At 43.8% G+C, this 14,768-nt stretch overlaps 1 protein-coding gene across 1 annotated transcript in view; it reads left to right on the forward strand.

Annotated features, from left to right (window-relative positions):
• The window catches only part of LOC124606663 (protein yellow-like), a 118,555-nt gene that overhangs the window by 63,236 nt on the left and 40,551 nt on the right, over positions 1-14,768 (forward strand). Inside the window, exon 3 of the mRNA XM_047138674.1 lies at positions 13,697-13,830. Within this exon, the coding sequence (XP_046994630.1) occupies positions 13,697-13,830 (134 nt within the window). The remainder of the gene's footprint in view (positions 1-13,696; positions 13,831-14,768) is intronic.

The raw sequence follows: 14,768 nt of genomic DNA on the forward strand, positions 1-14,768 counted from the left end.
TAGTTTGATGCAGCTCTCCACGTTACTCTATCCTGTGCAAGCCTCTTCGTCTCCAAATAACTACTGCAACCTACGTCCTTCTGAATCTGCAACCTGTATTCACCTCATTGTCTCCCTCTACAATTTATAACCCCATAGTTTCCTCAAATACTAAAGTAGTGATCCCTTGATGTCTCAGAATGTGTCTTATCAATCCATCCCTTCTCTTTGTCAGGTTGTCCCACAAACCTCTTTTCTCCCCAATTCTATTCAGTACCTCCTCATGAGTAACGTGACCTACCCTTCAAATCTTCAGCACTCTTCTGTAGCACCACATGTCAAATGATTCTATTCTCTCCTTGTCTAAACTGGTTATCATCCCTGTTTCACTTCCATACCATTTTTCTTGACAATGCCAGAGTATGCTTTACACTCTGTCTACTTCAGCCATCATCAGTAACTTGGGGCCCATATAGTAATATCCATTACTGCTTTAAGTGTCTCGTTTCCCAATCTCATTTCCGCAACATTGCCTGATTTAATTCGACTACATTCAACCTGTTTCGCTTTTCTTGGTGTTCATCTTATATCCTCCTTCCAAGACACTGCCAGTTCCCTTCAACTGCTCTTCCAAATCCTTTGCTCTCTCTGACAGAATTACAAAATAATCGGCTAACCTCACACTTTTTATTTATTCTCCCTGAACTTTAATTCCTACTACAAATTTTTCTTTGGTTTCGTTTGCTGCTTGCTCAACGTATAGACAATAACATAGGGGATAGGCTACAACTCTGTCTCACTTGCTTCTCAACCACTGCTTCCCTTTCATGCGTCTTGACTCTTATATACGCCGTCTGGTTTCTACACAAGTTGTAAACAGCCTTTCGCTTCCTGTCTTTTACCGCTGCTACCTTCAGAATTTCAAAAAATGGTTCAAATGGCTCTAAGCACTATGGGACTTAACATCTGAGGTCATCAGTCCGCTAGACTTAAAAGTACTTAAACCTAACTAACCTAAGGACATCACACACATCCACGCCCGAGGCAGGATTCGAGCATGCGACCGTAGCAGCTGCGTGGTTCCGGACTGAAGCGCCTAGAACCGCTCGCCCACAGCGGCCGGCATTTGAAGCTGATCCCGAACGATTTTGCTGCCGCCATCATACATCGCTTGTATGGACCACGAAAATAAGATACACTATGTGATCAAAAGTATCCGGACACCTGGCTGAAAATGACTTCTGAGCACCCTCCATTGGTAATGCTGGAATTCAACATGGTGTCGGCCCACCCTTAGCGTTGATGACAGCATCCACTCTCGCAGGCATACGTTCAATCAGGTGCTGGAAGATTTCTTGGGGAATGACAGCCCATTCTTCACGGAGTGCTGCACTTAGGAGAGGTATCCATGTCGGTCCGTGAGGCCTGACACGAAGTTGGCGTTCCAAAACATCCCAAATGTGTTCTATAGGATTCAGGTAATGACTCTGTGCAGGCCAGGCCATTACAGGGATGGAATCATCAGTGTAGGCTTGTACTGTAGTTGTGACACGCAAAACAACAAGGGATGCAAGCCCCCTCCATGAAAAACACGACCACACCATAACTCTACCACCGAATTTTTATGTTGGAACCACACACACTGGTAGATGACTTTCACCGGGCATTCGCCATACCCACACCCTGCCATCGGATCGCCACATTGTGTACCGTGATCCGTCACTCCACACACGTTTTTCCACTGTTCAGTCGTCCAATGTTTACGCTCCTTACACCAAGCGAGGCGTCGTTTGGCATTTACCGGCATAATGTGTGGCTTATGAGCAGTCGTTAGACCATGAAATCTAAGTTTCCTCGTCTCCCGCACAACTGTCACAGTACTTGCAGTGGATCCTGATGCAGTTTGCAATTCCTGGGTGATGGTCTGGATAGATGTCTGCCTATTACACATTACGACCCTCTTCAAGTGTCGGCGGGCTCTGTCGGTCAACAGACGAGGTCGGCCTGTACTCTTTTGTGCTGTACGTGTCCCTTCACGTTCACACTTCACTATCACATAGGAAATAGTGGACCTAAGGATGTTTAGGAGTTTGGAAATCTCGCGTACAGACGTATGACGCAAGTGACACCCAATCACCAGACCACGTTCGAAGTCCATGAGTTTCGCAGAGCACCCCATTCTGCCCTCTCACGATATTTAATGACTACTGACGTCGCTGGTATGGAATACCTGACAGTAGATGGCAGTACAATGGACCTAATATGAAAAACGTTTGGTTTTGGTGGTGTCCGGATACTTTTGATCACATTGTTTACAAGAAATTGGGGCTCATACGCAGGCATATAGACAATCGTTTATCCCTCGTTCTGTTTACGAGTGGAACAAGAAAGGAAATGATTAGTTGTGGTACAGGGTACCCTCCGCCACGCACAGCTCGGTGCCTTGCGGAGTATCTATTTATATATAGATGCAGATGTAATATACGCCATGGTGCAGTTTTAAGCCGTGGAGAGGAGCCAGAGACGAGTTGCCACGATATCTCATTATTTCAGTCGTGTGTCGATAGCTTAATTTGAGGAGTACTGTGAGTGAAATGCATACTTCTAAATTAAGAGTTCCGATTTAGCAGACAAGTATAAATTGTCAAAATGTCGTAGCTAAATGAACATAGTTGCTGACCATCTGCAACGCCTCATGCCCGACTGCGATGAGGGCTTTCAGCAGGGTAACTTTCCTTGTCATAAGGACATAATAGTGCCACAATGGTTTCAAAAACGTGATAATGATGTCACGTGGGAGTTTTGGCCACCACATTCGCTTGTTCTGAACCCAACGGAACGAAGTTGGGCCGCTATCGGGTGCCAGCTCCTACAAACCATCGGCCCGTAATTTACGAGAACTGCGTGACCTGTGCGCATACAGATACCTCCGGAGGTCTACAGAGGGTTTGTCCAATCGTTGCCACGCGGAATAGCTCCTGTTCTGCATTCCTAAGGTGGACCAACGCGCTATTAAGCAGGTGAATGCCATGTTTTGGATCATCAGTGTATCTAAATCTACATCTAAATGATTAGTCTGCAACTCACAATTAAGTGTCTGGCAGAGGATTCATCGAACCACCTCCAAGCTACTTCTCTACTGTTCGACTCTCGAACGGCATGTGGGAGCAACGAACACTTATATCTTTCCGTGCGAGCTCTCATTTCTCTTATTTTATTATGATGCTATTTAGGCTGGCGTTAACAAAATGTTTTCACATTCTGATACTCATTTGTCACCCCAATTCACTTATCATTATCCATGACACCGTCTCCCCTATTTCCCGATAACACAAAGCGATGTGTCCTTCGTTGAACTTTCTCGTTGTCCTCCGTCAATCCTATCTGATGTGGATGCAACACCGTGCAGCACTACTCCAGCACAGTGTAAACAGTCTCTTTAGTACACTTGTTACATTTCCTAATTGTTCTGCCAACAAATCACAGTCTTTGTTTTCTCCACATCATTATCTATGTGACCGTTGCAATTTAAGTTATTCCTAATTGTAATCCCTAAGTATTTGGTTGAGCTTTTTGTGATTTATCGTGTAACGGAAATTTAACGGTTTCCTTTTAGTAATCACGAGGATGACTTCACACTTTTCATTATTCAGAGTCAATTGTCACTTTTTGCACCATATAGATATCCTGTGTAAACCATTTTGCAATTGGTTTAGATAATATGATGACTTTACAAGACTGTAAATGACAGCACCATCTGCAAACAATCTAAGAGGGCTGCTCAGATTGCGTGTCTAATCGTTTATGGAGACTAGGAACAGCACAGCACAGGGCCTATAACAATTCCTCGGAGAACACTAGATATCACTTCCGTTTTATTCGATGACTTTCCATCAGTTATTATGAGCTGTGGCCTTTCTGACAGGAAATTACGGATCCAGTCACACAACTGAGACGATACTCCATAGGAAAGTAATTTTATTACAAGTCGCTTGTGTGGAACGGGATCAAATCTTCCTGAAAGTGTATATTACACTCTGTGTATCACACGGATAAGAATGACTGAACAAGAGCGACTGCATTGACCTAATCAAACCTATAACAAGGCCATCAAGTGGGAAGAACCGTCCGTAGAAGGCCGCAAAACTAAGTAATCCAAAACGAGGTAGTGCTAGAGATTTTTTTAATACATGCAGTGATGATCACAGTTGTGGTCATAGATTACAATTAAAGAAACATATTCTGTACTACATGGAGCACTCTCTTTATTCGCGACTATGTCGCAGCTTGTAAGACTTGGCGCTAGTACCGAAAATATTTCACAGCAATATTCTCAGAAAATAGGAACACAAAAGCGAGAAGCCTGAACAGACACAAACCAGTCCAGTCCTTGACCCCTCTTCTGGAATATGCAAATAAACCTCGGTCATTCAGACCAGCTGGGAAGTGTAGAGCGGGAGACAGCAGGCCCCGTTGAAAGGCTTACGTAAGGCCCGCCTGAGGCCGCACACGCAACCACTGACCGCTGTAGGCATGCGTCGCCCTGCGCCCAGAAGCTCATTATATCCTTTCACTCCACCTCATAACAGGTCTCTTGCAAAACCTTCTGATCTGTGTGCTGGTGACACCAGCCGTGGTCGCTTAATTGCTTCTACGAGGAAAAATAATGCTCGACGAATCATCGTCTTTTTTCACTGGCCACCGCGGTGGGGATAAGCTGAGACTGCCACTCGTACGTTACGTGTTGCATGCCTTTCCAAAGGCAATTTAGGCCATTTCAAGACATGGCACGATTCGTGCATATGCCAGGTGGGCCTAGGGCGCAACCTAGGGCGCTGAGAAGAAAAGGGGCGCCTAGACACCTCCTTCCGTACATTTGGTTCCTGTATAACTGGTCACCCACAGAGAAAAAAAGTAACTGCATGTACAGTAAGTTCACGATTTTCTGTGGCGGGTTATCCTGTTTCTGTTAGTTAAATAAATAAACAGTGAAAAGTGAAGCGTTCTAATTAGAATGAATATCTTCATTTAGAATACACTATTATCCATGTTATTTCTGTTTTAGACATGTCGCGGACCCCAAAATCACAGTCGGAAATCCCTGAAATATTTTTCCATTGTTTCCCACTCTTCATGTAAACGCGGGGACTCCGTCCTTGTAACAGGGTCGCTGCCGATTTCCTGTCTATAAATTTTCCTAGAGCTTTCCATAGGGACTACAGGCTGATAATTTCCAGTACACTTGAAACCGGTACTTAAAGAGAATGATTCAGATTTTCTTCTGGGTCGGTTCACTTTAGAAATCGTACTTCTTTTTTATTCGAAATGAAAACACACTGTTTAACACTACAGTGGGGAATGCATTGTCCGAGTTCTTCTAGCCTTCAATAGATCTCAGTAACACCGTAGCTGCTAAAATGAATCATTGACAATGAGTCTTCACCCGTATCACATTTGTTGTTGTTGGTGAACGTAGGGATGGTATATACGTACCAAATGGTTCAAATGGCTCTGAGCAATATGGGACTTAACTTCTGAGGTCATCAGTGCCCTAGAACTTAGAACTACTTAAACCTAACTAACCTAAGGACAGCACACACATCCATGCCCGAGGCAGGATTCGAACCTGCGACCGTAGCGGTCGTATACGTACCAGGAAGGTAAGAGAAACATAAGCGTGTTTTCTACCGATCTAAAAGAAATTAAAATAAGTTGGGAAAAGGAAAATCTGCAGTAGAATTTTCTCTGGAGTTTGGGACAGACCTACAAATAGTTAGGCCCTAAGAGAAAATAAAGGAAAGGTGTTAAATTTTGTAACCAAAGCTGATAGCCAAATCTAACCATCACAGTTTAAGTGTCTTAAAACTGAATATTGCGCGAAACGAGATGAAGCACTGCACTTGTGATTACAGTAGAACAGAGCGGAAGGAGTTCCCGTATTAGACCCAACGTTGATGGAGAAAGCAAGATAATTTCATGGTGATCTCAATATTCAAGAAAAATTTAGCGCTCGCATTGAACAAGGCTGTGGGATTCAAGAAACTACCATTCAAGGCGAGACACTTAGCATTAACAAAAACGCAATTGGTCTTTTTTTTTTTTTTTTTTGCAATGAAGTCATCAGTTACATCGAACTGAACAGCTTTATCCCGAAATAAATTTACAAAGCTGACAATGCACTGCACTTGGAAGAGCAAGCCCACACGAACTTCACCCTCTCTGAAGTGCCTGCTAATCTTGGATTGCTGGAATTTTTTGGTTATGCGTACAGTCTAGGGTTCGAAATAACCCAAATAATTTGAACCTTCCTGTAATTTGAAAACTTGGAAGGCATGCCAGCAGCTAGTAACGCTGCCGCTAGAGTAACGTTTGGCTCATTCTTCAGTTCATTTTGAGGGTGAATATTGATGTCGCTGGCCGCTACTGTTGTACACTGCAGTTTCGCATCGATTCGTATACAGCCTGATATTATTCGAGCCTGTGTCCGGTTTCTAATGACCCCGTGGCCTACGTGACGCTTCACCTTAATCTTCATTCTTGTTTGCAGTGGCTACATTTCCCTGACTCAGAAGAATTTAAATGGCCTCAAAAAGTCTGAAGTTGAGTTTCAGATTTACAGTTGATGAAACGATGTAATTATTAGATTTACGCTTACGATTTTCATAAATTCTTTAATTACTGAATTAGTGCTGAAGTGGAGTTTTGAGGAAAGTTTGGCTCCACCTGATTGGACCCATTCAGGAATGTAGACCCACGATGTCTGAACAAAAGTACTTTAAATAATAAAATACAGCAACATCTTCAGAAATTGAGAGACTGAATGATTACCGACTATGGAAACTAGAGACGTTACGTAATACAAAATTGCAGGAGAAACGCACTGGGGTGACAAGCCACTGGATACTTCCTAATATCGTGGTGCACTTCCTTTTGCCCAGCATAGTGGAGTAACTCGACGTGGCATTGACTCAACAAGTCGTTGGAAGTACGCTGCAGAAATAGTGAACCATGCTGCCACTATAGCCGTCTATTACTGCGGAAATGGTACCGTTGCGGGATTTTGAACACGAACTGATTTCTCGATTATGTCCCAAGTAGGTCGATCTGGTTGGCCAAATCATTCGCTCGAATTGTCCATAACATGAAGCCCATGAATGGCTGCAAATGATCTCCAAGTAGCCGAACATAACCATTTTCAATCAATTATCGATTCAGTTGGACCAGAGGACCCAGTCCATTCCATGTTAGCCCACACCGTTATGTAGACACACCAGTCTGCACAGCGCCTTGTTGAAAACTTGGTCCCGTGGCTTCGTGGGGTCAATGACACGCTCGAACCCTACCATCAGTTCTTATCAACTGAAATCAGGACTTATCTGACCAGGCCGCAATCTTACAGTCGTCTAGGATCCAACCGATATGCCCAGGAGCCCAAGAGAGGCGCTGCAGGCGAAGTCGTACGGTTAGCAAAGGCACTCGTGTCGGTCGTCTGCTACCATAGCCCATTAACGCCAAATTATGCCGCTTTGTCCTAACGGATACGTTTGTTGTACGTCCCAAATCGATTTCTGCAGTTCTTTCACACAGTGTTGCTTGTCTGTTAACACTGACCACTCTACACAAACGCCGCTGCTCTAGGTCATTAAGTGAAGGCCGTTGGCCACTGCGTTGTCGGTTGGTGAGAGGTAATGCCTGAAATTTGGTATTCTCGGCACGCTTTTGACACTGTGGATCTCGAAATATTGAATAACCTAATGATTTGTTAAGCAGAATGTCCAATGCTTCTAGCTTTAGCTACCATTCCGCGTCCAGAATCTATTAATTGCCGCCTTGGTACCATAATCACGTCGGACACATTTATACATGAATCACCCAAGTATAAATAACAGCTCCGCTAATGCAGTGCCTTTTAATGCCTCGTGTACGCGGTACTACCGCCATCTGTATATGTGCATACTGCTTTCCCGTAATTTTTTGGATCTCAGTGTACAGTAGGACGAAGTGTAGAATCGGAAAAGGCATCTGCCTAATCCCTGCAATGCAAGATACGTAGAAAAAGAACACTGCAGCGTTTCCACGAGAGTGCCTCATGATCTAAGCGACTATCGTCACATATCTGCAGTCTTGAATACTTGATACTAAAATACACGTTGTTACTAATTTGAAATGTACTGCGTAGCTGTATTTAGTGTGGAAAAAAGAATGAAAACGGCAAAAGAATTAAATCTTAAATATTTATGCTGACATGAGGCAGTGAGTCGTGATCTTTCAGTCAGAAGATCTTTCAGAAAACGGAAATATCCATGTTGGGAATAACAAAGAACTGAGAAAGATATGTGAATCAGGGAACAGCCTGGACAGGGACTTGCACCTGTAATGTAAATGAAATAGACGTGGAAATGTAGGCAGGTGAATGGATAACGAATTTGACAAGAAAATTGTTAAGAGATATGAAAACAGCGAGATGATGATCTCAAATTGAGACATTATAAAACTTGTACGAGCGATAGGGACGAGTGTCGCTGAGTATAATGTATGGAGAAATATGAAGATGGCCTTTATTCATCAGTGAACAGCAAAAGGTTGTAGATGATGATAACGCACGCTTGTTTCCAAAAGGCAACTCCTTTGCAAGTGATGGAATGTCGTAATAAGCTGGCTTGCTGTACCTTTTTTTTTATTTGTCGTAGTTGTTTAATGTCACAACGAGAGTAAGATTAGGAATTGCTCACTGACACTAATGTGTACGATTAAAGATAAGAAGACTTGTTGAAATCACGACATCGACATGGTCTGTCTCGTTTGTATCATCCAGTAGATTGATTGACCATATAGTGACTTTTAATGTACAGTTATGTCAGGTTCGATGCTACCATGACCTGTCAGTAATGAAGTGCTCACGCGTTGATCGATGTGGTGCCTGGCTCAGCTAACTCACAACGTGCTAACAGCCAGTGCTATTCTGAATAGCGGTACCTGTTATTCAGACACACTGCAGGTGTCCAAATACGCGAAAGTGCAGATGTAGCTGCCTGTCCACGTGATGCTCTCAATTACACTCCTGGAAATGTATAGTGCCAACGATGAGATAACGAGGAGATTGTGTTATGCTATGGGAACGTTTTTCATGGTTAGAGTTGACCACTTATTGCTCTTAAGAAAACGGTAAACGCGGAGGGATATGAACATATTTTGCAGCATTGTATGCGGCGTACAGAAGAGGAGCAGTTCGGAGACGATGACTACACCAGCGTGACAACGCACCCTGTCAAAAAGCAGCATCTGTAAGGCAATGGTTTGTGGACTGACCTGCCCAGAGTCTCGACCTGAATATAATGCAGGACCTATGGGATGAGATAAAAGACGACTTCGCCCCAGACCTCAGCGTCCAATATCACTACTTTCTCCGGTTTCGGCTCTTGAGGGAGAAGGTGCTGCCATTCCACCATAAAATTCCAGAAGCCTTATTGAAAGTGTCCCCAGCAGAGTTGAAGCCTTCATATGGCGAAGGGTGGACACATCTCTTATGAATGTCCTCGACAAGATGTTCGGATAGTTTTGGACAGATAGTCTACCCAGTAGAATCACTTCACCTTTAGGACCAGTCATGCAGCTTCATCACGGTGGAGTGTTTAGCAGACCACTCTGAAACTAACCGAGACTGATCTGTGGTTCTTTGCTTTTCCTGAAGGCAGCGGTCTCCAACGAGGTGTCATAGACGCCCAAGATGCCACAGTAGGCCCATGTATCATTCGTCGGTGAAGGACGATGGCAGACACAAAAGCGTGTAAATAACCTGCACAGGAGAATAACTCTAGTTGCTAGCAGCATGGCACCCATTTTAGAGCGGTATGCATCACCTCATGTGTTTATAGACCTACTCTTATCCTGACTCAGTCTCGTACCAAAGCGCACCCGATTCATCAGGCCGGGAAAAGCTTTTCCAGGCTTTCTGCGTCCACACTGACTTAAATGCTTCTGTGAACGCTGTAATTGGTTTAATTTTGTCTTCGCGGTTTCTGTGGGATTCAGATGTAGGGGCTGTAGTGTGGTCCTAGATTTCTCACTTAATGCTGGTTCCTGAAACTTTCCAAGTAAGCTTTCGCAGGACAGATGGTGTCTATATCATCAAACGTCTGCCAGGTCAGGTTTACCAGAAATTCCCAGATGCTACGCCACGAATCGAACAGACCTGTGAACTAACGGACTGCCCTTTATTGTATACGTTCAGTATCCACAGACAGTGCTATCCGGTATGAGCCCCGCACATGTAAGCAATATTCTAGGATGAGACGCACCAGTATTCTCCGAGTAATCATCTCTGCGGACAGACTGCATTTTCCAAATATCCTAAAAACGAATCGAAGTTTGCCACCTGCTTCATGTACGAGTGAGCCTGTGTAGTCATTCCGTTTCATATTCCTTCAAATTATTACTACCGAATATATGTAGCAATTGACTTGCTAAGAAGTTACCCCTTGGAAACAAGGGTGCGTTATCATCATCTACAACCTTTTGTTGTTCACTGTTGAATAAAAGCCATCTTCATATTTCTCCATGCATCGTACTCAGCCACACTCACTCCTATTACTCGTACATGTTTTCTAATGTCAACCAGCTTGCATCGAATTTGAAATCATCATCTCGGTCTTTTCATACCTCTAAATAATTTTCTTGTCCAATTCGCTATCCATTCACCTGCCTACATTTCCACGTCCTTTTCATTTCCATTACAGCTGCAAATCTTCCTATCCAGGCTGTTCCCTGATTCACATATCTTTCTAAAATCTTGCCTATTCCCAATATGCATATTTCCGTTTTTTGAGCGTTTTTTCTCATTCAAAGATCACGACTCACTGCCGCAAGTCAACATAAATATTTGAGATTTAATTCTCTTGCCATTTTCATTCTTTTTTCCATAATAAATACGTATTATATTTCAAATAAGGACAATGAGTATTTTAGCATCAAATGAGCATTGTGATGGATTCCATTTGTGATTCTTCGGTGCTGTAGTGATGGGATATTACTTCGTACGGTCTTAACTTTCCGTAATTGAAAGCGAGTTGCCAGTCTTTGCACCACTTTGAAATCTTATCAAAATTGGACTAAATATTAGTGCTGCTTTTCTCAGACTATATTTCGTTACATACATCATTTGAGTAAAGTTTTGGGCTAACATTAATATTGCCTGACAGGTTCAAATGGTTCAAATGGCTCTGAGCTCTATGCGACTTAACTTCTGAGGTCATCAGTCGCCTAGAACTTAGAACTAATTAAACCTAACTAACCTAAGGACATCACACACATCCATGCCCGAGGCAGGATTCGAACCTGCGACCGTAGCGGTCGCTGGGTTCCAGACTGCAGCGCCTAGAACCGCTCGGCCACTCCGGCCGGCTGCCTGACAGGTTATTGATGTACAACGTGAACAGTAAGCTTCCAAAAACGTTCTCCACGGGTACGTCTGAATTTATTTCTACATTTGGAAAAGACTCTCCTTCCAGGATAACATGTTTCTTCGTCTTTACTGCGAAATCTTAGTGACAGATTTCACTTAATACCCTTACAGCCACATTTTCGAAACCAAACGTAGATGTGGTGTTCAGTCAAATACTTTTCGGGAGTCAAGTAATATTGCATCTGTCTGACTGCGTTAATCCATGGCTCTCTGGATGTCATGTAAGGAAAGTGTGTATTGGGTTTCGCATGAGCAATGTTTCGGAATCCAAGCTGGTTGGCACGGAAAAAGCTATTCTCTTCGAAATACCTCATTGCGTGCTCTCACTATATGTTGTAAGATTCTACAAGATGTGGATGTCAAAATATAGGACGCTAGCTTTGTGGCTCGCTTTTACCTTGCTTGTAGTAGATAAGTGTGATCTATGTTTCTTCCTAGTTACTGCGACAGGTTTTTGTTCAAGGGATCTACGGTATATTACCATTAAAACACGGCCTCAGTTATCGGCGGCTGTGTATCTGTGTCCATGTTATTCTGTGTGCCCTGGACGTGCCGTGACCAGAGACACCAGTGTGGAACAGTGCCTTCTGTACCTCATAGGGAGTGTGCGGCCCCAGATGGTATCGGTGGTCTCCACTCACTGTTGCTCAGCTCTGGGTGCAACCAGCGATATTCAGATGTGGTCCCTGGTAACTGTAAACTGTCAACCGCGGCAGTTGACTGGTAGCGGATTTCCACACACTGAGACACTCTCTTGACAAGCCGTCACGTATACACCCCAGTGACTGCACGACAAGGGAAATGGAATGTTCATGTGTCGGGCACCCACTATCTGACCGATAATCAAATGCAGTTATATCGGTGTTTCTCTCTCTCTCTCTCTCTCTCTCTCTCTCTCTCTCTCTCTCTCTAAGATAGCAATGATCTCTAATTCAGAAATATCTGTAGGTGGTGTTCAAAGCTTTAATGAAGGTTAGGAACTGCATCATGCTGTAACAGCTTTTTTTTATCCACTGCGTAGTATTCCAGTGCTCTTCCAATAACAGTTATTTGCAAATTCGCTGACTTGTCACTCTTGTTGGATACCTTTGCGCGTACAACTCAAAAGTTCCCTTCGGGTTCATTTGTATTCGTAATGATGTAATCAGTCTAGTTTCTCTTGGTTTGTGAAAGACATTTACTTTTACGAACTATTCACCACTCAACTCACATGAACGACACAGAGAGAATGAATGTACAGTTCCTCTGCGCCCTTTGTGTACCGTTAACGTGGAGGAGCAACACACTCCGTCCTCCTTATCCAACGTGATTTATTGCCTTATTTGGGTGTGAAATCACTAACTTCCGCACAGCACAGCAATCGGTTTCGTGTTCAAAACAGATAAACGTTAAGTTATAAGTATTGCAATGTCTCTGAAAATATTACAGAATTTGCTTCTTTTTGAAGCACGAAGCAAGCAGCGGAAATTATTATTGTTTGTGTGGGAAAGTGAAGTTGCTACCGATACCTTTGTAATGAATGTGGCTATGATAAGAGTCATACATCTTTTCGTGAAGACTTTTTCACAATTCATTTGGGTGTAAACAGAATTATGATATCTTAAATATTTCAGGAAATGTTTATGAAGTTTAGGCAGATATTTGCATTTTCGGCTTTGCACTGTATGGCTGGAATCGCAGCAGACTTCATACTGCTCATCACATCTTTCACGCGATGCCCAGTGTCGGCGGAAAACGTCGGTTTGTTTCCTATTACAACAAAATTATTTTAAAATGAGATTTCGCGTGCCGATTTGACAGAGCGGTCCCAAATTAGTCTAGAGCGATTTCGGTTTAGCAATATGTATTAGTAATGATAGCAAAACACGAGGCGCTTGCACTGTCTGATGTGCCGCCCTACCCTGCGCTGTTCGCTACCTCCACAGAGCAACGCTACTCAGCCCCTGTCATTGTCCTTGTTAATACGTGTTCCTAAGACGAATATCGCACTACACTAATCTAGACCGCTTTATTAAGTGGGCACGTAAAATCCCGCTTTAAAAATAATTTTGTTAGCAGTAGAAAGCAAACCCACACTTTCTGTCGACGCTGGACGTCTCATGAAAGAAGTGATGAGCAGAATTTATTTAGGCTGACGCTATCTTCGCACTGCAAACATGAAATTACAAATGTCTGACGGAGCACTGGAGAAAATGAGCCTGACGATTCTCAGGAGAGACATGGTTTGTCAACGTGCTTGCTTGTGGTTATGTGCAGGAATTCCGGCGACGCTCAACTACATCCCTCTGTCGACGGCGTCGCCCGACTCCCCGCAGCTGATCCCGTATCCCGACTGGGAGACCAACCGAGAGGGCAACTGCAACGGCCTCACCACCGTCTACCGAATCAAGGTACGTACACACTTACACGCCCTCCCTGTGACTCATCAGGCACTTCACGTCGCGGTTCTCAATGTTTACAGGGCAAAGGGAAACCCAAACTGCAGCTTTGTGGTGTTTTCACTGCAGCAAGTACCATGGGCGCCAACAGTGTCTTAAAAAAGGCCCTTCACTTGGGTTCCCTTGACGGAATTCCAGCGTTCAATTTACTCTCTGTTTACACTGGTCTCGCGTGACAAACGGATCCCATTGGAACATTGGTGAACTGGTGCTTTTCAGAAATAACGCTTTCGTATGAAAAAGAAATATAATTTCTGAAAAGCGTCGTTTCTACAGTACAAAGAGCTTTGTGACACGCCTTGACAACAAGGATGGATAGGTTTGTGGAACACGTTCTAGACACCAAAGAATAGTTAATTGTAAAATGGAGGGAAGTAAGGGGTAGAGGGCTGGAACTGTAGAGACAGACCCAAACTTGGCTGAAGTAAGAAGGTTCAAGTGGGTGTAGTTTGATGAATCTACTTGTATAGGACAGACTATCATGGTCGCCTGCATTAGATAAATCTTCCGTCTGGGCAGTCTCAGAAACAAGGGCGGTTTTCTTTGCGGCGAGATCTATTTACGAAATTTCAATCACCAACTTTCTCTTCCGAATGCGAAAATATTGTGTTGACACCCACCTAAGTAGGAGAAATGATCATAATAATAAAATAAGCCTCCCCATGGACCACGGACCTTGCCGTTGGTGGGGAGGCTTGCGTGCCTCAGCGATACAGATAGCCGTACCGTAGGTGCAACCACAACGGAGGGGTACCTGTTGAGAGGCCAGACAAACGTGTGGTTCCTGAAGAGGGGCACCAGCCTGTTCAGTAGTTGCAGGGGCAACAGTCTGAATGATTGACTGATCTGGCCTTGTAACACTAACCAAAACGACCTTGCTGTGCGGGTAC

Source organism: Schistocerca americana, chromosome 3 (assembly GCF_021461395.2).
Source record: "Schistocerca americana isolate TAMUIC-IGC-003095 chromosome 3, iqSchAmer2.1, whole genome shotgun sequence".
NCBI classification, from domain to species: Eukaryota; Metazoa; Arthropoda; class Insecta; order Orthoptera; family Acrididae; genus Schistocerca; species Schistocerca americana.